Genomic DNA, 24,460 nt, shown 5'->3' on the forward strand with positions numbered 1-24,460 from the left:
CAACAAATTGCTGACATGTGACCTGTTTTGTTCCTCTATGCAAAGTTTTAATTGATACACTATAATATTGTCCTTTTTCTTTATGAAGGTCTTACTGAATTCCACATTTCATATTAATCATATTTATACTCCAATATATACATACCGGTATATAAGCCTTTTCATTATTATAACCATAATCAAAACAATTAAGTCACATCAAAATGAAATACACTGATGTATTTATTTCAAATAACAGACATAATGCAACAAATTGATATAACTAAAACATCTTATCTATCAATGATATGTACCTTTGATATTTACCTCTACATCAATATAGAACAAGATTATTCCTTTATGTAAAATAGCCATTGCTTATATCACTGATATAATATATTGTATACAAGGCTTTGTTACCTTCTGGCATTTACAAAGCCCATGGAGTACAGTGAGATTTCTCCTATCATTCCGTAGTCTGGCACCATCATAGCTACTGTTCGGAACAACACCTGTCATACAAGTCAAAGGTAAGTGCAAATATATTGTCTACACGATGATCGCTATCTTCTCGAGGTAGGATCTTTCTATTGCCTCAAATAGTTCCACAATTGGACTACTCAATAAGTTTTGATAAAAATAACATGTAGATAAAAACATTTAGCATATTTCATGATCAATCAGTTCTTACTACAAAAAAGATGTGGAATTATATTACATGAGAGATAGGTACTATAAAATGTGTGTAGCATTTCTAGCTCTTTCATATTGCTTATAACTAACCTTCAGATTGTCTGGTAACTCCTGTCGGCCAGCATAGCCAGGGTTCATGGTGATAAACATGGTACAGGTGGGATTCAGTGACAGTTCAGTGCCCTCAAACATGAAACGTTTGAGTCGTGCAGCAATGGCATTCTGAATACTGGCAATCTGTTGTGCCACCACAGACAATACCTCCAGCTCAATACGGTTGAACTCATCAAAGCAAGCCCATGCCCCAGCTTGGGCCAAACCCTTGAAGAATTTTCCCATAGCCTTGAAGTCCAAGCCATCCGAGCAGTTGAACACGACACACTGGAAAATGTCAAATAAGTGTTCAGGTTACTATCTTTACCATTTTCATGTTTTAAAAGAAGTTTATCAGGATGTTTACACAAAATTCTACATGAACAAATAGAGTTGTTGTGGTGGAAAAGTGTACTGACCTGCTTTGCGACAGCCTTGGCCAGATCTTTGCAGGTTTCTGTTTTCCCTGTTCCAGCTGGTCCCTCTGGAGCACCTCCAAGGTTCAGTTTAAGTGCTCCCATCAATGTTCTGTAAATATATTGTTTGCATAGAATATATATTTACAAGCCATTTTATTTTTTCCAAAAACACTTTTTTTTTCTTTGTACAATTGGTACTTTTTAAAACAGAGATGAATGTCTGTATTTTCTTTGGACGTATTAGTGATTTAAATGCACTGTTACAGAAACTTGATGTTTTAGAATGAAGATCTAACATAACATACCTGTAGCATCTGTCTGTGAGGGGAGTAATGACCAGACGACCACTGTTGCCAAGGTACTCGTATCCATAGGCAGTATCTGTGGTGATCATACGTACAACCACATCGTCTTTGTCCCAGTAGTACCGCAACTGAGCCAGCCAATCAAAATCATTGGGACTGGACACATTGTCCTCAGCTAGCTTAGCCACAACATCACGAGCTAGAAGAGAACCAAGAAAACTTTACATTTATTCTGATTTAGGAAATTTATTCATGCGGAATGATCCTAAATCACAGATACGACCAGCAAAATATACCAAACACCATATTTTCATTTGATGTATTCTGCACAGATCTTCAATCAAGATGACATGTAATTACATGCTCTGTACCACACTTCTATTAGTTATTATTAGCATTCTTTACATACCTACTGCTGGTATTGTTGCATTTGATATGTTCCTTACATTCTATAAGTAATCCCAATCGCAATGGTTTCTAATGAGAGACAAGATTGTATCTCATCATTGTGTTAGTTAAAAACAAAAGAACACTTAGCAGGAAAACAATTACAAAATGCTTTCAAATGAGAACAGGTAACATTAGTCACCACTTTCTCTAGACCTACAGTAAACTCTGCCTAAACTTGTGTTGGTAGTGTAGGTGATGACTACAAAGGATTCAGTAAAATATGCCCCTCACCACTCTCAGTAAATTCAGGGTAAACACATATAAAACAGCTGTAAAGTTTTAAATAAATCAAACATGCTTAAATCAAATGGATTTTTCCTTTCTTTATCAAGTTTAAAGTAATTTTTTTGATCAAAAGCATGAAAGGACATGTAATTTGGTGTCCTCGCACAGGAGGAGATTCATTCAACATTTACCTTTTCATTCATATTCATACATTTTTTGATAAATATGTAATTTCGTATGTGCTTGATAAAAAAAGAATACAAAAGATTTCATCACAGGGAGTTCCCGATTTTTCTCACCACTTACAACCCCATTGTCTTGATAATTACATTCTGTTGTATCAAATTGGTAAATATTGTAAATTTAGTATATAACTGCAGTTAATTGTAATGGTTATAATAGCTTATTTAGACTAAATTGTCAAATGTACTGTATGCTTGTTTATTTCATTAGCCTCCATCCTTAGTTAATCGTCTAAAATGTATATATTATTTGTGATCATTGCAGTACATCGACAGTGTAAGGGGAGATAATTTACAATTTACCTGCTTCCAACAGTTTATCAAATAAAATGTTCTTAAACATTGTTATAGTAGAAGAGAGCATCAGTCTTTTATTTTGATATTTTACAATATTTCAAATTTTCCATATAGCCCATCTGATCGTAAAGATTATTGTGTTTGTTAAGGGAGTATCGTCCTGATCTAGTCCTTGGCCTTATAAAATATTCTCTTCACCGAGATCTATCTCTGGAAATAATGTCAATATATTATTTTTCAATATTTATCTATTTGTAGTGCCTATATATACACCTTGTACCAAAAATATTTAACAGAAGTCTTTTGTGAGAACTTACCATGCACATCTATGACAGTGAGAGCTCCCAGGGTAACTCTGTGTCCAGTCTCCAATTTGCCTCTCACGAGTTGTACAATATCAGCTATCTGATCATTACATTTTAGGTGATATTTCTGTAATAAAGCAATTATTTACAATAAACCAAACGATTAATTTTCACATAAATATATACACGTACTGACTATTTATGATATACTGTAAAAGTGGATATTTTCACGCGTTGAAATTTTCGCTTATTCAGCCTCCAAACTGTTCGCGATGTGGATATTTTCGCGCTGTCATGATGAAAATATTTTTTCGTGCTGCGATGTTAGTGGGCATGTACGTAAAGTAAGATTTTTCAGAAAACTCCATTGAAAGCTCGCATCGGTCAGCCCTGTAAAAATACCAATACTTTGATCAACAGGTTGATGGGTTGTATGTGTGATCTTTGCAGTACGCCTATGACAGAAAAATATATATATATGTCACACATTTTAGTGTTGATACAGTTTTTTTTTTGTGGTGAACAGTACACCGCACGAGGCAGTTGATTGCAACTTTAGGCCCCGACAATGTACATCACAATTAATGTACGATATTAGTACTTGTGTTGTATGGCAAACTAATTAGGAAATCATGCATGTATTGTCAAATACAGTGTTAACTTAGTATTTTGATTATTTCATTGCGACTGACCATCTCTTAATTACTGCCAATTATGGTATTACCTGTCAATATATAAACCTCCTCGCTTACACTAATTAGTAGGGACAGGCCACGCAAGGTGCCGCCCACGGTAAAAGGATCTGCTACCCGGTCATGCTGAGTGACATGATAAGCATTCATGTCAAGTCAAAACAAACACAGGTGTCTCAATTAGCGATGGTTAATTTTGCAGGTATCAAATATATAAACATATACCTGTTTCTACTGTAGCCCTTTCCTAAACGCAAAAGCCTAAGCATACAATGCTAAATTAAACAGGTTATTCATTGCAATAATGTATCAAAGTTTCAGATTCAGATAAAACATATTACCGTGCAATGACTTTACATTTCTATTACAAGTAAGTTTATATTTTGTGTAACAAATGAAACCTGTGCTGTTTCGGGGCCTATAGCTACAAAAGGCTGAGCTGCTCCGAGATTAATATGTACAGTAACGTTAACATAGTAACGACCATAGTTTCAGATTCAGAAATGAGGAAAATTTAATGATACATAAACATTGAATTAGAGGAAATACTATCATTTTACACAAATTACTTTATATCCATGCATGTCTCTTGGCCGACCATGACAACGTTACACATCACGGACAATATGACGCTTGAATGCATAAGGTATACCACTAGGAACTTGCATCTTGGAATTTATTTAGTTTATTTGGTGGAAATATTCGCGTGTCAATATTTTCATGTGTTATTATGTTTGCATGTGGATAATTTCGCGGAGATTTGATGGTCTCGAAATAAGCGAAAATTTCCACGCCGCAAACATTTCCATTTTTACAGTATAACCTTTTATTAATTGATGACTGCACTGACAAGGTTTCATTCACAATAAACTGTACATATACATGTAGTTTTAGAAAAAAAAATGATAACCCTACCTTCAGTCCTCCTTGCTCTGTCATGGCCTCTGATACCTCTGTTGTCCAGTAGATGGAGGATGCACAAATGACCACCTGTCCTGCCCACTCCAGTACCCAGTTATTTCTGTTGGTCACTTTGTAGGCTTCCAAAGACTCTATGATAACCTTTCTCAGACTACTGATCATCACATCTTCCACTTGCAGCAACCACTTCTCAACCATACCCTATATAATGTACAGGTCCAATAATAAAGGTACTTAAAACTCTTCAGTTTTTACAGAACTGTACCTACATACTTAAAACCCTTCAGTTTTTACAGAACTGTACCTACATACTTAAAACCCTTCAGTTTTTACAGAACTGTACCTACATGTGTTTAAATGTGACATAAACATGTTATTAAAAAAAAGGTGGAAAAGAAAATGTAAGAAATTTTCAAAATGCCTATATGCAAACCGCTATCTATGCTTAGATAGGTATCTATTAGCATCTTATACTCATTCAGCAACTATAGTCTATGCCTGAGGATAAGCTTGTATTTCCTTGATTACATATATAAAGGTTTCTTGCATGACCCTAGAATTTTGTTTGTAGTATTATTCACACATGACTTTTGTATTTTGGTCACAATTTCATTGAGAAATAATGATCCAACTATTGTAACAGTAAGAGTGAAAACATGTGGACTCAATCCAAGTATCTCTTATGATATCATTGATATACACTTATCACATTATACATAAACTAAAAACATTTTATTGTATGTGTTACAATGCTTGAGACACAAACATTGTCATGAATTATACCTTTGCTTTAGCTGGAATGATCTTGGTACTAAAGGGGACAGTTTCATTCTCTGAAGAGATCATGCCAAGGATTTCTTGTGTCTCTGAGAAGTCCAAACGACTGATGCCCTCAAAACATTTCTTCAAATGAGGTTGTACTCTCATTGGATCCTTGGTCTCTGACAGGATTTCTAATAGCTCGTCATTGGACAGGAAGAAAAACCTAGAGAGAAATAATGTAAATGCATTAGGTAATGATCCAAAAAGGGTAAACATTATTCTAGAGAAAATACTGGTCTATCTTAATTATCATATCAAATAAACCTAAGTGCTATTGTGACAATAGGAGTATTCCACAAACCTTGGAAAGCAAATTTTCCTTTTTATTTAACAGACCTTTGGGAAGCAAAGACATTTTTTTTTAAGAGACCTTTGGCAAGTAAAGACATTCTTAGTCAACAGACCTTGGCCTTGAGACGTCAATACATTTTAAGTCAACAGACCTTGGGCTTGGGCAGTAAATACATTTTTTAAGTCAACAGACCTTGGGCTTGGGAAGTAAATACATTTTAAGACAACAGACCTTGGGCTTGGGACGTAAATACATTTTAAGACAACAGACCTTGGGAAGTATAGACGTTTCTTCTCCAAGTAAGCATTCAGCCCCTTCTGGATTTCCTCAAGAAGACGATTGGATTCCCGCAGTCTGCCCAACATATTGTTCTGAGCAGTAGCAACCAAGCAGTGGTTGTCTTTGATAGCCTCTCCCATCACATCTCGCCAAATGTTATCCACAATGCCAAATTTACGGCCTTCCTCAGGCATTTGGGCCAGGATATCCTCAGAACTGAAGATGGGCTCCAAATACAGCCAGGTGGCTTGGCACTGTAAACCCAAATCCCAATTACTAACTGGACAATGAGATTACCATCATGTTTTGAATGACGTACATTACAGCAATGTGAATTAATTAAAATTTTGCACTTATTAAAGACTTTTAAGCCAATGCCAGAGGAATAAATATCTAATAGTGTATCTCATTTTTATTTGTAGAAGATATCATTGCACACAAGTATCTTATTGCTCCAGTTAACCTGAATGATCACACAAAAAATAATTATACTTCATGCAAAATCAATAAAAAAAAGAAAGAAATCTAACATCTCATTTCCTGAATGCCCCTACATCTGATATCCTGAAGGTCCCTACATCTGATATCCTGAAGGTCCCTACATCTGATATTCTGAACATCCCTACATCTGATATCCTGAACGTCCCTACATCTGATATCCTGATCGTCCCTACATCTGATATCCTGAACGTCCCTACATCTGATATCCTGAAGGTCCCTACATCTGATATCCTGATCGTCCCTACATCTGATATCCTGAACGTCCCTACATCTGATATCCTGAAGGTCCCTACATCTGATATCCTGAACGTCCCTACATCTGATATCCTGATCGTCCCTACATCTGATATCCTGATCGTCCCTACATCTGATATCCTGATCGTCCCTACATCTGATATCCTGAAGGTCCCTACATCTGATATCCTGAACGTCCCTACATCTGATATCCTGAAGGTCCCTACATCTGATATCCTGAACATCCCTACATCCGATATCCTGAAGGTCCCTACATCTGATATCCTGAACGTCCCTACATCTGATATCCTGAAGGTCACTTAATCTGATATCCTGAACGTCCCTACATCTGATATCCTGAAGGTCCCTACATCTGATATCCTGAACGTCCCTACATCTGATATCCTGAATGTCCCTACATCTGATATCCTGAACATCCCTACATCCGATATCCTGAACGTCCCTACATCTGATATCCTGAACGCCCCTTTATCTGATAATGGAAGGCTACAGATTTGAAGAAACTTTACATCTAGATTAATATAATAGATGATAAAAAAATGGCATACCTTCAGCCATTCATCAAGGATGTCTTGCATCATGACCAGCTTCTCCTCCCACTCTTTCATTTCAGTCTCAAATGGCTTGATGAATGGTGAGCCCCTCATTGTCTGAGATTTTACAATATGGTCATCCAGTAACACCTGGATTTCATCCGGAGCTGTGAGGATACACACACCCTGTAATGGGAAAGGAGATGTGTAACTGTTTGCTTCCGTTCAAACTTTTGTTAAAACTATATAAATTTATACAAGCAAAGAAAACAGATTTTTAACCTTCACATCTGTGACAAATCTTATTTTTTTTTTCAATGTTCAATTGTCCTGATGGTACCTAGACCTCTAACAATTATCCAAACAAAAAATGAAGTGTTTCAGGCAAATACTTATCAAATTATATTGATGTTCTCCCTCATCACATTCCTCCGAACATAAAATAATTAAATTAAAATGAATAACAAACACATAAATCGGATAACAGGTTGTTGCTCATTTATTCACATAAAACAACAATGTCAACACCCTCTTACACAGAACAAAAACAAACCTATAACCCTGCTAACCGGCATATTTCCTGCGGCTATAATTACTTTATTTTTTAGCAAAAATGACGGAATATCTTTTAAGAAGAAAATATCTACATAACAATAAATCAATGTACATGTTTATGTGGTGATCAACGAACTCTAAACAGAGCACTATCCACATGCATGCTTTATATAGCCTTACACCACGTGACATCCACCCAAATGTCCACCCAGGTGTGCTATGCATAAGAATACTTACGGAAACAACCATATTTAATTTCATATATTTCAAGCTCTTGAAAAGTTTTGGCTAAAAACTAACCAGTGCAAAAGCCATTGCTTGACATCAATTCAAGATACCTATAAACAATGTTGAAATACTTACTGTTTCTCTGTATGGAATGAGTTCAAAGCACTGATCCTTCCACTCAAACTTCATCTTCTCCAAAGCCTTTTCCAAGGAATGTTCCTTAGCTGCTGCAGCTCCAATCTCCTCCAGCCTGTAACAGACACACAGTTACATAGCTCTCTTCTTCATTCTCTGATATTCTGATCACAAGTTCCATATTACTAGACTATTAACTGTTTATCTGTATGAGCAGTAACCTTAGCTTCCTTATAAGTATCATGGAATAAATTTGTGAAAATACATGTATATTGGATTCTGATTTAGTCATGAAATGCATTTGGTATTGAGCTTGGCATTACTAAGTAATATGTGATAGTATGAACTTACTTCTGTAGATGTTTGCTGAGACCATATTCCAACATGTTACTGAGGGAAGTCTCTGGCTGGGGTTTCAGATCAAATCCAACAATCTTGCTCATCTGTATACAAAATAAAAAAAACACAGGCCACTTACTCCCAACTTATGAATTCAAGAAAAAAAAAACAAATGTAAATGTATCTTTAGTGTCATAGTATTCCATATTTATATACTAAAAAAAAATGATACACAATTTGAAATATGCACTTCTACAACAGCCTCACCCGACCACCATTGTTTACACTAGTTAGAGCTTGACCCCATCCCAACCACCACCACAATTTACACAACTTACAGCTTGACCCCACCCTAACCACCACAACAACTTACAACTTACAGCTTGACCCCACCCCAACCACCACAACAACTTACAACTTACAGCTTGACCCCACCCCAACCACCACAACAACTTACAACTTACAGCTTGACCCCACCCCAACCACCACAACTTACAAAACTTACAGCATGACCCCACCCCAACCACCAACCACAACTTACACTACTACAGCCTGACCCCCACTAACAAAAATACCACCACAACTTACACTACTTACAGCTTGACCCCACCTCAACCACCACAACAACTTACAACATACAGCTTGACCCCACTCCAACCACCACAACAACTTACAACTTACAGCTTGACCCCATCCCAACCACCACCACAACTTACAACTTACAGCTTGACCCCACCCCAACCACCACAACAACTTACAAAACTTACAGCTTGACCCCACCCCAACCACCTACCACAACTTACACTACTTACAGCTTGACCCCACCCCAACCACCACAACAACTTACAGCTTGACCCCACCCCAACCACCACAACTTACAAAACTTACAGCTTGACCCCACCCCAACCACCACAACAACTTACAGCTTGACCCCACCCCAACCACCACAACAACTTACAACTTACAGCTTGACCCCACCCCAACCACCACAACTTACAAAACTTACAGCATGACCCCACCCCAACCACCTACCACAACTTACACTACTTACAGCTTGACCCCACCCCAACCACCACAACAACTTACAGCTTGACCCCACCCCAACCACCACAACAACTTACAACTTACAGCTTGACCCCACCCCAACCACCACAACTTACAAAACTTACAGCATGACTCCACCCCAACCACCAACCACAACTTACACTACTACAGCCTGACCCCCACTAACAAAACTACCACCACAACTTACACTACTACAGCCTGACCCCCACTCACAAAACTACTACAACTTACACTACTACAGCCTGACCCCCTCTCACAAAACTACCACAACTTACACTACTACAGCCTGACCCCCTCTCACAAAACTACCACCACAACTTACACTACTACAGCCTGACCCCCTCTCACAAAACTACCACCACAACTTACACTACTACAGCCTGACCCCCTCTCACAAAACTACCACCACAACTTACACTACTACAGCCTGACCCCCTCTCACAAAACTACCACCACAACTTACACTACTACAGCCTGACCCCCTCTCACAAAACTACCACCACAACTTACACTACTACAGCCTGACCCCCTCTCACAAAACTACCACCACAACTTACACTACTCCAGCCTGAACCCGCCCCACCCCCCTTAACTACCACCACGACTTACACTACTACAGCCTGACACACCACACCACCACTACTTACAGACTCCCAATGACGATCCCTGATACCAGGATTACAGATGGTCTGTAGAATGGGAAGATGCTGCTTAAATTTATCGATCTTGTTCTTGGTGTTATCAGCAATTCTCCTTGGCCCTGCTTGGTCATTGAAGGATTTTGTCAGCTTGTACATGGTTCTCCACATGTCTGATACTTCTGTCTCAATCTCCTCGGCATTCAAGCCCTGGAAAGCACCTGTAAACACAGAGGATTGTTGCTGTTAAACAGGTTTGATAGATATGGCAGATGTATAGAAATATGCCTGTGCAACCCTAAGAACTTCATTGTCCTTATAAAGATCAGGGCCCATATTCATAAAAAAACTTAAGTTAAGTATTTCACTTAAATAAATACTTAAGTAGGACATTTGTACTTAAGTACTAAGATAAACTTAAGTATTTACTTAATTCAAGGTTTTATCTTAAGTTGTATTCATAAAACTACTTAAGCTTAAGTATTACTTAAGTTTTTACTTAAAGTTAAATAACGTCATGAGGATGTTTAACTTCCTTTAAAAATACTTAAGTAAATACTTAACAACACAGGTGAAAGATGACTTCACGAAATCAACAAAAATCAACTTGTTTTTAAGAAAAAAATCATTAACTTCAGATTTTGTTGTATTCAATCATTTAAAACAAGATGTAAAGGTTTGAATCGAAGATATAGGAGTCAATCTCACTGTCGTTAAGGCCCATTACGAAGTCAATACTACAACGACACGGAACAATTGTAGTTTATAATGAACATACACACATCCCAATCAAATTTTATTTAGATAAAACTTCATTTTTGTTTCTCTTGCTAACTTTGACAAACCAGAAATACTGCCTCCAAAGTTTTATTGTATCTTTTATTCATTATTAAAAAAAAATATGTACATTGTTTATCTATAGAGTTCGTACCTGTGTATTAAAAAAACATTGAGGTTACTTCTACTTTAACTTAAAACCTGTTCATGTGCATTCCGGCCCTGTCATGTATTTAGTACTCCCCTGCTTTGATAACGAAACGAAAGTTTTAAATAACAGTTGATTGTTGTGACAGTTCTATCATGTTTGGGGAGCGGGATTTTACAGATCGTACAATGTAACTAGGGGTTTGATATGTACATTTCAACTGATGTTTGGTTTAGTGGAAATCAACTAAAACATACTTGTTCTCCTTGACTCTACGATGGACACGCTATGTGCATTTTTAGCCTGAAAGACGAGGTTAGTCTAATTTTTGTTCTTTCTTCCGGCTCTCTCCTGATTAATGCATTTGAACTGTTCAATCTGCCGGCAACCTGAACCCACGCTTGCCTATTTGCAGATGCCGACATTCCGTCCTTAAATCGTCCACGTATGACATGTTTTCTTTCACTTGTAAACATGTACTAGCCTCACCATCGCCAGACATTCGTCCTTTGTCAAGTTTGGTCATCTCGTCTTTTTTGCTGTTGCCATTTCCGGATTCTGATTGTCTTGGAATGCCAGGAACGCCGGCGCCAAATTTCGCGTTTTACGAAAAACATCACGCAGCTACTTAACAACAACATAGCAACTACATGAAATACTTAAATACTTATACTTAGCTAAGTATGCACTAAGTAAATACTTAAGTCGTTTATGAATAGTACTTAAGTTCTAACTTAAGTTTTATTTAACTAAGTAAAATATTCATAGTTAAGTATAACTTAAGTCAAACTTAAGTATTAACTTAAGATTTTTTTATGAATATGGGCCCAGGTCCTTTAAGTAAACCGCAGCTAAAAATACCAACAAAACTAGAAGTTAAAACTGACTAAAACAGTGGAACTGAGTTGATATTACTGTGTTACATATAAAAATGAATGGTGAAATTACCAACTGATGATGCTATTAAATGATCTGATTAACATTCTTTAGTTTTAAACAAGGATAAGAAAACTTTACCAGTAAGCCACTTCTCGTGTTTCTGATGGAAAGTGTAAGCTGTTCCCCATAACTTTTCATATGGTTCCTTGGCGGTGAACATGGTTTTTAATTGAGGGAATTCACTGGTCTCCCACTCGAGCAGCCGTTCCTCCTCATTGATTCCCTCCAGTTCGTCCCGGGCACTTTCCAGGTTGGTGGTGAGAGTTGCCAGCTGTTCTGTGTTGGTCCTCATGGCCTCCTCACTTAGGAACTGTAAGTAACCATAACTCATGTACTTCAGATCATACCATCATCTATATTTATATATATCTGACAGGGCATAGCATTGCCTTCTGAGATACCATATTGGAACAGACATGACATAACCTAGCTCCTAACAGAGACTAACATTCTTCACCCAATACCAAAAGAAATATTCAATCTAACATGTACTGTAACCTAGGAGTGCTGATACAAATGATATAGGTACCTACATGCTGATTTAACAATTATTTACAATTTAATGGAAAGATATGATAATGTATTATGAAAATTTATAAAATGATATACCTCTTTCTTCCTGAATGACTCTACTTCCTTGACCATATCATTGAGTTTTTCCTCGTATGCTTGTGTCCTCCTCTTTAGCTCGTCCTCAATATGGTCCCGCTTGTTGACAATCCTTGATTGGGACAGCTCAAACACAGACTTGATGTGATCCGGCCACAGGAACACCAGACTGTTCAACTTGGTATCCTCCACTTTATTAACAAAGTAGTGCACTCATTCAGTAAAACAAATGTGATTTTATTTCCATTTTTTTAAGAAATCCATTTATTTAATGATTGATTAATATATACATGTATTTTAATCATTGATTTCCATTACTGTCACTAAATATAAGGAAACTGAAAAAATACAGAAACTTAGCAGAGAATTGACATCTAAAACTTGCTTATAAAAAGATGTTCTATCATTTTTGTAACTCTTCAAACGATATCATCATCTTTAATTTCAAGCTTTGAGTACATGAGGAGAATACATACATGGGAAGATAGCGTAGTCCAACAGGAACATGAGCCGACTCGTAGCATCCTCTATCTCATCCTTCAGTTTGTACACTGTTACATCCGACGACTAGATAACAAAATATTTCAAAGACTACTTAATTTAAGATAACAACAAAAAGTACATTAATTTTGTAATTCATTTTGTTTTCATTACAAACATTCTAAATAAGTAAACAATCAAGACTTGCATTTAAATATAGCATTAAAATCATATACATGTATATGCCAGAATTAATATTAAGATAATGCTATAAAATATGGATCACTAACATGTGAACAAATGTCATCCCTTGGGGTTCAGAATGTGAGTTTAAATTTGCTTGACACAGCTTCAAGAATGACAGAAAACAGAGTGAATGATATCAATGGGTTATTTTGTATTGTGTGTTGTAATTGGAGCAATTCATCCTCTGATGACACTAGCCATACTACTGACTGTATTACTATCTGATGACACTAGCCATACTACTGACTGTATAACTATCTGATGACACTAGCCATACTACTGACTGTATTACTATCTGATGACACTAGCCATACTACTGACTGTATTACTATCTGATGACACTAGCCATACTACTGACTGTATTACTATCTGATGACACTAGCCATACTACTGACTGTATTACAATCTGATGACACTAGCCATACTACTGACTGTATTACTATCTGATGACACTAGCCATACTACTGACTGTATAACTATCTGATGACACTAGCCATACTACTGTCTGTATTACTATCTGATGACACTAGCCATACTACTGACCGTATTACTATCAGATGACACTAGCCATACTACTGACTGTCTGTATTACTATCTGATGACACTAGCCATACTACTGTCTGTATTACTATCTGATATCACTAGCCATACTACTGACTGTATTACTATCTGATGACACTAGCCATACTACTGTCTGTATTACTATCTGATGACACTAGCCATACTACTGTCTGTATAACTATCTGATGACACTAGCCATACTACTGACTGTATAACTATCAGATGACACTAGCCATACTACTGACTGTATTACTATCTGATGACACTAGCCATACTACTGTCTGTATAACTATCTGATGACACTAGCCATACTACTGACTGTATTACTATCTGATGACACTAGCCATACTACTGACTGTATTACTATCAGATGACACTAGCCATACTACTGTCTGTATTACTATCTGATGACACTAGCCATACTACTGTCTGTATAACTATCTGATGACACTAGCCATACTACTGACTGTATTACTATCTGATGACACTAGCCATACTACTGACTGTATTACTATCAGACGACACTAGCCATACTACTGACTGTATTACTATCTGATGACACTAGCCATACTACTGTCTGTATTACTATCAGATGACACTAGCCATACTACTGTCTGTATTACTATCTGATGACACTAGCCATACTACTGACTGTATAACTATCTGATGACACTAGCCATACTACTGACTGTATTACTATCTGATCACACTAGCCATACTACTGACTGTATTCCTATCTGATGACACTAGCCATACTACTGTCTGTATTACTATCTGATGACACTAGCCATACTACTGTCTGTATTACTATCTGATGACACTAGCCATACTACTGACTGTATTACTATCAGATGACACTAGCCATACTACTGTCTGTATTACTATCTGATGACACTAGCCATACTACTGACCGTATTACTATCTGATGACACTAGCCATACTACTGACTGTATAACTATCAGATGACACTAGCCATACTACTGACCGTATTACTATCTGATGACACTAGCCATACTACTGACCGTATTACTATCTGATGACACTAGCCATACTACTGACTGTATTACTATCTGATGACACTAGCCATACTACTGACTGTATTACTATCTGATGACACTAGCCATACTACTGTCTGTATTACTATCTGATGACACTAGCCATACTACTGACTGTATTACTATCTGATGACACTAGCCATACTACTGACTGTATAACTACCTGATGACACTAGCCATACTACTGACTGTATTACTATCTGATGACACTAGCCATACTACTGACTGTATAACTATCAGATGACACTAGCCATACTACTGACTGTATTACTATCTGATGACACTAGCCATACTTCTGTCTGTATAACTATCTGATGACACTAGCCATACTACTGACTGTATAACTATCAGATGACACTAGCCATACTACTGACTGTATAACTATCTGATGACACTAGCCATACTACTGACTGTATTACTATCTGATGACACTAGCCATACTACTGTCTGTATTCCTATCTGATGACACTAGCCATACTACTGACTGTATTACTATCTGATGACACTAGCCATACTACTGTCTGTATTCCTATCTGATGACACTAGCCATACTACTGACTGTATAACTATCAGATGACACTAGCCATACTACTGACTGTATAACTATCTGATGACACTAGCCATACTACTGACTGTATTACTATCTGATGACACTAGCCATACTACTGACTGTATTCCTATCTGATGACACTAGCCATACTACTGACTGTATTACTATCTGATGACACTAGCCATACTACTGACTGTATTACTATCAGACGACACTAGCCATACTACTGACTGTATTACTATCTGATGACACTAGCCATACTACTGTCTGTATTACTATCAGATGACACTAGCCATACTACTGTCTGTATTACTATCTGATGACACTAGCCATACTACTGACTGTATAACTATCTGATGACACTAGCCATACTACTGACTGTATTACTATCTGATCACACTAGCCATACTACTGACTGTATTCCTATCTGATGACACTAGCCATACTACTGTCTGTATTACTATCTGATGACACTAGCCATACTACTGTCTGTATTACTATCTGATGACACTAGCCATACTACTGACTGTATTACTATCAGATGACACTAGCCATACTACTGACTGTATTACTATCTGATGACACTAGCCATACTACTGTCTGTATTACTATCTGATGACACTAGCCATACTACTGTCTGTATTACTATCTGATGACACTAGCCATACTACTGACTGTATTACTATCAGATGACACTAGCCATACTACTGATTGTATTACTATCTGATGACACTAGCCATACTACTGTCTGTATAACTATCTGATGACACTAGCCATACTACTGACTGTATTACTATCTGATGACACTAGCCATACTACTGACTGTAGTATACTACTGACCGTATTACTATCTGATGACACTAGCCATACTACTGTCTGTATAACTATCTGATGACACTAGCCATACTACTGACTGTATTACTATCTGATGACACTAGCCATACTACTGACTGTATTCCTATCTGATGACACTAGCCATACTACTGACTGTATTACTATCTGATGACACTAGCCATACTACTGACTGTATTACTATCAGACGACACTAGCCATACTACTGACTGTATTACTATCTGATGACACTAGCCATACTACTGTCTGTATTACTATCAGATGACACTAGCCATACTACTGTCTGTATTACTATCTGATGACACTAGCCATACTACTGACTGTATAACTATCAGATGACACTAGCCATACTACTGACCGTATTACTATCTGATGACACTAGCCATACTACTGACCGTATTACTATCTGATGACACTAGCCATACTACTGACTGTATTACTATCTGATGACACTAGCCATACTACTGACTGTATTACTATCTGATGACACTAGCCATACTACTGTCTGTATTACTATCTGATGACACTAGCCATACTACTGACTGTATTACTATCTGATGACACTAGCCATACTACTGACTGTATAACTACCTGATGACACTAGCCATACTACTGACTGTATTACTATCTGATGACACTAGCCATACTACTGACTGTATAACTATCAGATGACACTAGCCATACTACTGACTGTATTACTATCTGATGACACTAGCCATACTTCTGTCTGTATAACTATCTGATGACACTAGCCATACTACTGACTGTATAACTATCAGATGACACTAGCCATACTACTGACTGTATAACTATCTGATGACACTAGCCATACTACTGACTGTATTACTATCTGATGACACTAGCCATACTACTGTCTGTATTCCTATCTGATGACACTAGCCATACTACTGACTGTATTACTATCTGATGACACTAGCCATACTACTGTCTGTATTCCTATCTGATGACACTAGCCATACTACTGACTGTATAACTATCAGATGACACTAGCCATACTACTGACTGTATAACTATCTGATGACACTAGCCATACTACTGACTGTATTACTATCTGATGACACTAGCCATACTACTGACTGTATTCCTATCTGATGACACTAGCCATACTACTGACTGTATTACTATCTGATGACACTAGCCATACTACTGACTGTATTACTATCAGACGACACTAGCCATACTACTGACTGTATTACTATCTGATGACACTAGCCATACTACTGTCTGTATTACTATCAGATGACACTAGCCATACTACTGTCTGTATTACTATCTGATGACACTAGCCATACTACTGACTGTATAACTATCTGATGACACTAGCCATACTACTGACTGTATTACTATCTGATGACACTAGCCATACTACTGACTGTATTCCTATCTGATGACACTAGCCATACTACTGTCTGTATTACTATCTGATGACACTAGCCATACTACTGTCTGTATTACTATCTGATGACACTAGCCATACTACTGACTGTATTACTATCAGATGACACTAGCCATACTACTGACTGTATTACTATCTGATGACACTAGCCATACTACTGTCTGTATTACTATCTGATGACACTAGCCATACTACTGTCTGTATTACTATCTGATGACACTAGCCATACTACTGACTGTATTACTATCAGATGACACTAGCCATACTACTGATTGTATTACTATCTGATGACACTAGCCATACTACTGTCTGTATAACTATCTGATGACACTAGCCATACTACTGACTGTATTACTATCTGATGACACTAGCCATACTACTGACTGTAGTATACTACTGACCGTATTACTATCTGATGACACTAGCCATACTACTGACTGTATAACTATCTGATGACACTAGCCATACTACTGACCGTTTTTAGGTACTCCTGGGTATCTACTAGTTCTTTGGTTGTCTCTGGAATCTCGCTGACTTTGTCGGCCATCTCATCGTAACGCTTACAGATTCTGCAATCACATAAAAGCAGAGTGAGGATGAGATATGCAAAATAGCTTTTTATTATGAAAGTGGTCAAGTGCAACCATTGACCTTTAACCTTGACTGATGACCACCAAAATATCTAATAAGGTGTAGCATTTCATGATGGAAACAGAGGTTGAAGTGTGAATATGAACTAAATCTGTGCCGAGATTCAAGAAATATCTTGCTCACAAAAGCTTTTTTATTCCAAAAGAGATCAAGGGTGCCTTTATCTTTAATCAATGACCACAATGACCAAGGGTTCTTAAGATGTCTTGTACAAAAGGGTTATCACCAACACAAGTGTAAAAAAACATTTAAAAAAAATTAAAACCTACAAGGCAAGAATTCCACAGAAATGTCACCTGCATAGCAAATTGGGTTGATTACGAATATAATTGTCCAAATTTATTTGCAAAAAAATGACAGCATCACTCAAGTATTAATGGAATTCAGCAATATACAGCAGCTACTTTCGGTAGATTAGCACTGCCTGAAGTTTGAGTTTGATCATCCAAAGAGAACTAAAGTTTCTGCACAGAATATAGAAAATCTGTTCTATTTATAGTAGCAGTAACCTTGATCTTTGACCTTTAGATCAGTGAAAAAAAGCAATCTTGGTAAGAAATATAACTGCATGAATATACAATTTGATGGACCCAAAGGAACCTGAGTTATCACAAGGAAATAAATTTTCTATTTTTAGTGACAATAACTTTGATCTTCCAACCTAAAAAGCAATCCTTAGCAACACTTCTGGTAAGGAAGATCTGAATAAAGTTTGAGTTTGATTCAGGGAACTTGAGTTACTGCATGGAAACCTTCGTGTGGACGACAATGCAAACGCCTACATAGAGATACCTATATGTTGCCTGCTTTTTGCAGGCAACACTAAAAATAACTAGAACTGTCGCCAGGATGGCTGACTAATACCCCCGAAATCTACAGGAGTCAATGGTGAATTGGAACTCTTAATTAGAGGCTAACTAAGATAATCCAGTAATATAGTGACCAGTTGCCATAGCAACCATAATTTTGAGAAAAAGAAAGTGAGATGCACATCTGCATATGGTCCTCTATATTTGTGTGAAGTTTCATTGAAATCGGCCCTTCGATTTAGGAGGAGTTGTCTGGACAAACTTTAAAGTTATGGTTCTTATCGGAAAACCTGTTTATAGTGACCAGTTGCCAAAGCAACCATAATTTTGAGAAAAAGAAAGTGGCATGCACATCTACACATGGTCCTCTATATTTGTGTGAAGTTTCATTGAAATCGGCCTTCAGTTTAGGAAGAGTTGTCTGGACAAACTTAAAGTTATGGTTCTTATCGGAAAACCTGTTTATAGTGACCAGTTGCCATAGCAACCATAATTTTGAGAAAAAGAAAGTGGCATGCACATCTACACATAATCATTAATATGTGTGTTAAGTTTCATTGAAATTGGCTCAACGGTTTAGGAGGAGTTGTTCAGACAAAATGTGTCTACAGACAGACGGACGGACGGATGGACGGATGGACAACCCGATTCCAGTATACCCCCCTAACTTCGTTGCGAGGGTATAACTACTATCAATTGCCTCTAGCTGTTATTTAGAAATACTATTTCCCTTTTTTATGAAATTTCTTTAAAACAAATAGCCTGTATGCAAGTAACTGCTTATATGTTGACCAATGATATTGCCATTTCAAGAACTTGACATTTACTGTTGTCTGATCCACAAGGTCAGATGGAGAGACCACCAAACTAATAACTTACCCTCTGTTCAGCTCTCTGTTTTCATCCACTTGGTGTGTTACTAGCTTCTCTTTCAGCCTCATGGCCCGAGCACCCAGGTCATTGTTGAGGTTGACACAGTCCAAACAAAACATGCTCAGTGGTACTGTGATACGCAGCAGGCTGATCTCATCCTTCAAATCCTGGAAACTGATGATTTTCTGGAGGGAAAAACAAGTCGACGTGCTGCATCATCATTATATCACACATCCATTCTTACCACTGTATATTAGACAGCAATCCTAACAGTATCATTGGGTGGTCAAGGAACATAACAGTTGTATACCTGTATATATATAGCAATCCTAGTACTATCATTGGGTGGTCAAGGGACAAAGCAGTCGTATACCTGTATATATATAGCAAGCATAGTACTATCATTGGGTGGTCAAGGGACAAAGCAGTCGTATACCTGCATATATATAGCAAGCATAGTACTATCATTGGGTGGTCAAGGGACAAAGCAGTCGTATACCTGTATATATATAGCAAGCATAGTACTATCATTGGGTGGTCAAGGGACAAAGCAGTCGTATACCTGTATATATATAGCAATCCTAGTACTATCCTTGGGTGGTCAAGGGACAAAGCAGAGTCGTATATTGTACCTGTATATACATGTATAGCAATATTCTACCAGTATCATTGGGTGGTTGAGGAAACATAATAGATCCATTCACAAAGTTCACTGATACAGTGTTCCATTTGAAATTACATGTATTAATTCTAACTTGTTGGAAAATTCAAAAGAAATAGATATGATTCATATCAATATTCACTTCGATAGAAAACAGACAATGCCAAAATTTTACAAAAAGTGAAGGACAGACATAGCAGACAGGGATATTTGTGCCTAAGGATAGAAATAAAACTGAATGGTTTAATTGTGATGAGATCACCTCTGTTTTTAAATCAGTATTACCTTTTTGAAAGCCTCAATTGAGTGCTTTTCCCGTAGGAATGATGCTACATCCTGATCTGCCTTGTTGTCCAGAAGGTCAGAGTACTTTTTGTAGGTATTCAAGTATCTGAAAAAACATTATTATGAAAACATTAAATTCTCCATGTATTCAGTGTTCATATGAAAGGAACTTTCAAGAAATTATGTCAACACTAACTGTCTTAAGAACAGTGTCAATTGTAGAAGTTTACTCCTAAACAATCATGATATAATACACAAACATATAATATAAGCTAGTCATGGACACAATGCTTTCACCTAAGTAAATTATTATTATTGTATGTTGTATGTGTCAGGTCCCTATGTCTGGTATACTCAGTGAACAGTACTATGTATCATAAAGTGATGTTATATCTGTACCTGTTACCTGTCATGAACTGTTCCCATGTATTTTATTTTGGCTTTAACTATAATATGACCTCGGACATGCACCCTTTATCTGACAGATGACAGTGAACCAGGGCTGGTAACAAAACACCCCAGAGCCTACAGTGAACCAGGGCTGGTAACAAAACACCCCACAGCCTACAGTGGACCAGGGCTGGTAACAAAACACCCAAGAGCCTACAGTGAACCAGGGCTGGTAACAAAACACCTCAGAGCCTACAGTGAACCAGGGCTGGTAACAAAACACCCCAGTGCCTACAGTGGCCCTGGCTGGTAACAAAACACCCCAGAGCCTACAGCGGCCCAGGCTGGTGACCAAACACCCCAGAGCCTACAGTGAACCAGGGCTGGTGACCAAACACCACAGAGCCTACAGCGGCCCTGGCTGGTAACAAAACACCCCAGTGCCTACAGTGGACCAGGGCTGGTGACCAAACACCCCAGAACCTACAGTGAACCAGGGACTGGTGACAACAACAAACAGTTAAGAGTTTCGAAGTTAAGGATGACTTACTTCTGTGGTCCCGTGGTGTTAATTTTGAAGATGTCCATGGCCTTGTCAACATAGTCAGTGACAAGTGTTTCCTCAATCTTTACACTCCTCAAGAGCAGCCTCTGGGCACGCATGTCTGGGAACAACTCACATTCCACCTGTACATATTAAAGCTCAGATGAAGTCTACTTAGTATAACAATGATAAATATTAACAAAGGCAGCATCATTGTACCTATTATGACAATCACACCTATTAAAATTGTTCTATCAGCTGCATAAATACTTTCAATACAAATACACTTTGAAATATAGCATGAAAACTGAATACAAAATAATGTGGAAAAGTAAAACAATTAACCTACCCTTGTTAGCCCTTCTCCACTAGCGATGATTTCAGAGAAACATCTGAGAATAATATCTCTGATCTCCCTGAATGGAGGATCAAACTGAATCCTTGGTTCATCCACCCTGAGCTTGATGATCATCACTTGGTCCATTACATACTGGAGCTCATCAAATGTGTCACCAAAGTCATTGCCTCCCTACAAATCAACAACAATTTACAACAACTCATTACATTTACCAGTTCTTGGATCTCAAGCTACACGAGACATCCCACAAGACAGTAACTAGGTCTAGAACTTCCCAACCTTAGGTCACACCTGAGTTGAGACTGCATTACAAAATATTTGTCCTTAACTTACAAAAACTACCAAACTCAGTAACAGATAACAAAGCAATCAAACAGCTTTTCCTAGTAAAAAGCAATTATTAAGAAATGCAATATTTTAAGGATTATAATTCAATGAAAGCATGGTCAAACAAACATATATATGTACCTTGTGAGTTTCAAAGAACTCTAGGAAGTCTATCAGAGAGTTGATGACCATTGAGCGAAGCTGTATTGACATGAGTGCAGCTACACAAGCGAAGAATTCCTCCACAAGCTGGGTGGAGTCTGTGTCGTTGGGAGGCACTAGATCCTGCCAGAGCTCGTTCTTGTCCACAAATATCTTGGCACAAGTAGGTATCCAGCTACAAAAAATAACAGCTTATTATCAATTACAACAGATTACTATCAACAGATAGAATGATGGAGTACACATTGTATATAATATTAGAATAAATTAGAGGATGTAGCTTTCCCTGTCTGGTCTTTTAATATTTACTACCCGCCCTCACATGATTGCCATGGTAGCATTTCTAAGTTCCCGTGTGTCCGAGTTAAACTTGCAATTAGCATTTCTAAGTTCCCGTGTGTCCGAGTTAAACTTGCAATTTGATTGGCTGAGGTTTCAAGCTTCTACGGGACCTTGCACATAATGCTGAAGTCTGCCAGCTGGTTCCCGATTCTGGTGTTAACAAACATGAAAGGCTCAACCCGATCTGCTTCTTATGGTGAAGAACATTTGACAAAAATATTGAATGATAGAGACCACAAAAACACTGATAATGTAACCAAGATTGTTGTTAGCATCCTGGACAATTATTTGGCCAATTCCAATAGTCTACAACATTAACATTGGATGATCTGCAATCTTACCATGACTAAAACTTGAACACTTTCATTTTGGTGCTGTGTTCTCAACATTCCATCAGATAGAAGTAAGTCTACTATAACAAAACAATTATCGACCGGGGCTGAGAGCAACAGTCAGACTTAGCACCCAACGTATTGACTAATGCACGATGTGAAGCAGAGGTAGACAGGGTCAAGGGTCCTAAGTCAATAATTGTATACTGTTATTAATGTAGATTTAAATCAATAAAACAGTACAGAAGGTATATAACAGAATAAGACATCAGACACAGGAATTCATGTCAGGAGAGTGATGCGAGAAGCAGTGATAATTTACCTTTTACGGAGGACTTCATGAGCCTCCCAACATTGTTTCTTTACAAGAGACTCAAACTCGTTAGGGAGAAGGGGGAGGTCAGCTTCCCTCAGTTCCTTAAGGTTCACAAATCTCAGATGGTTAAACCTAGTAACAACAAAACATTACACATTATCAATGGGTCTCAAAAACCTAAAACATGATGCATGTATCCGATATTAAGATAAAACCTTCATGTGAAATACAGATCGACAATTATAGAAACTAAAACTGTTTATGATGATATATGTACAGGTATGTATATACAGATATTATTATTCAATTTCAATTTAGATTAAATGCTCTGATGTAAAACATTTAGCGATATATATTGTCAATACTCACTGATCAAACCAGATGTCCTGGAGCTCCAACATGATGGGGTTGGTGATGAACAGATGTTCCATGTTATAGGCCTTCAGATCACTGTAGGTAGAGTGCCAAGGAACTGGTGCCCGAATAATCCTAAAGATAATGATAATAACATCA

At 37.5% G+C, this 24,460-nt stretch overlaps 1 protein-coding gene across 3 annotated transcripts in view; it reads right to left on the reverse strand.

The window, feature by feature from the left end:
- Positions 1-24,460, reverse strand: part of LOC117327593 (dynein heavy chain 3, axonemal-like) — a 75,426-nt gene that overhangs the window by 40,636 nt on the left and 10,330 nt on the right. For all 3 annotated transcript variants that reach the window (XM_033884661.1, XM_033884657.1, XM_033884649.1), the window contains exons 8-30: positions 24,317-24,436; positions 23,954-24,079; positions 22,937-23,132; positions 22,460-22,639; positions 22,117-22,253; positions 21,177-21,282; positions 20,237-20,415; positions 18,373-18,466; positions 13,213-13,303; positions 12,737-12,927; positions 12,206-12,437; positions 10,273-10,484; positions 8,573-8,664; positions 8,222-8,336; positions 7,319-7,489; positions 6,006-6,268; positions 5,405-5,606; positions 4,616-4,822; positions 3,021-3,135; positions 1,490-1,688; positions 1,185-1,293; positions 763-1,053; positions 400-491 (exon numbers count right to left, since the gene is read on the reverse strand). In XM_033884661.1, the coding sequence (XP_033740552.1) occupies positions 400-491; positions 763-1,053; positions 1,185-1,293; positions 1,490-1,688; positions 3,021-3,135; positions 4,616-4,822; positions 5,405-5,606; positions 6,006-6,268; positions 7,319-7,489; positions 8,222-8,336; positions 8,573-8,664; positions 10,273-10,484; positions 12,206-12,437; positions 12,737-12,927; positions 13,213-13,303; positions 18,373-18,466; positions 20,237-20,415; positions 21,177-21,282; positions 22,117-22,253; positions 22,460-22,639; positions 22,937-23,132; positions 23,954-24,079; positions 24,317-24,436 (3,720 nt within the window). The remainder of the gene's footprint in view (positions 1-399; positions 492-762; positions 1,054-1,184; positions 1,294-1,489; positions 1,689-3,020; positions 3,136-4,615; positions 4,823-5,404; positions 5,607-6,005; positions 6,269-7,318; positions 7,490-8,221; positions 8,337-8,572; positions 8,665-10,272; positions 10,485-12,205; positions 12,438-12,736; positions 12,928-13,212; positions 13,304-18,372; positions 18,467-20,236; positions 20,416-21,176; positions 21,283-22,116; positions 22,254-22,459; positions 22,640-22,936; positions 23,133-23,953; positions 24,080-24,316; positions 24,437-24,460) is intronic.

Source organism: Pecten maximus, chromosome 1, assembly GCF_902652985.1.
Source record: "Pecten maximus chromosome 1, xPecMax1.1, whole genome shotgun sequence".
NCBI classification, from domain to species: domain Eukaryota; kingdom Metazoa; phylum Mollusca; class Bivalvia; order Pectinida; family Pectinidae; genus Pecten; species Pecten maximus.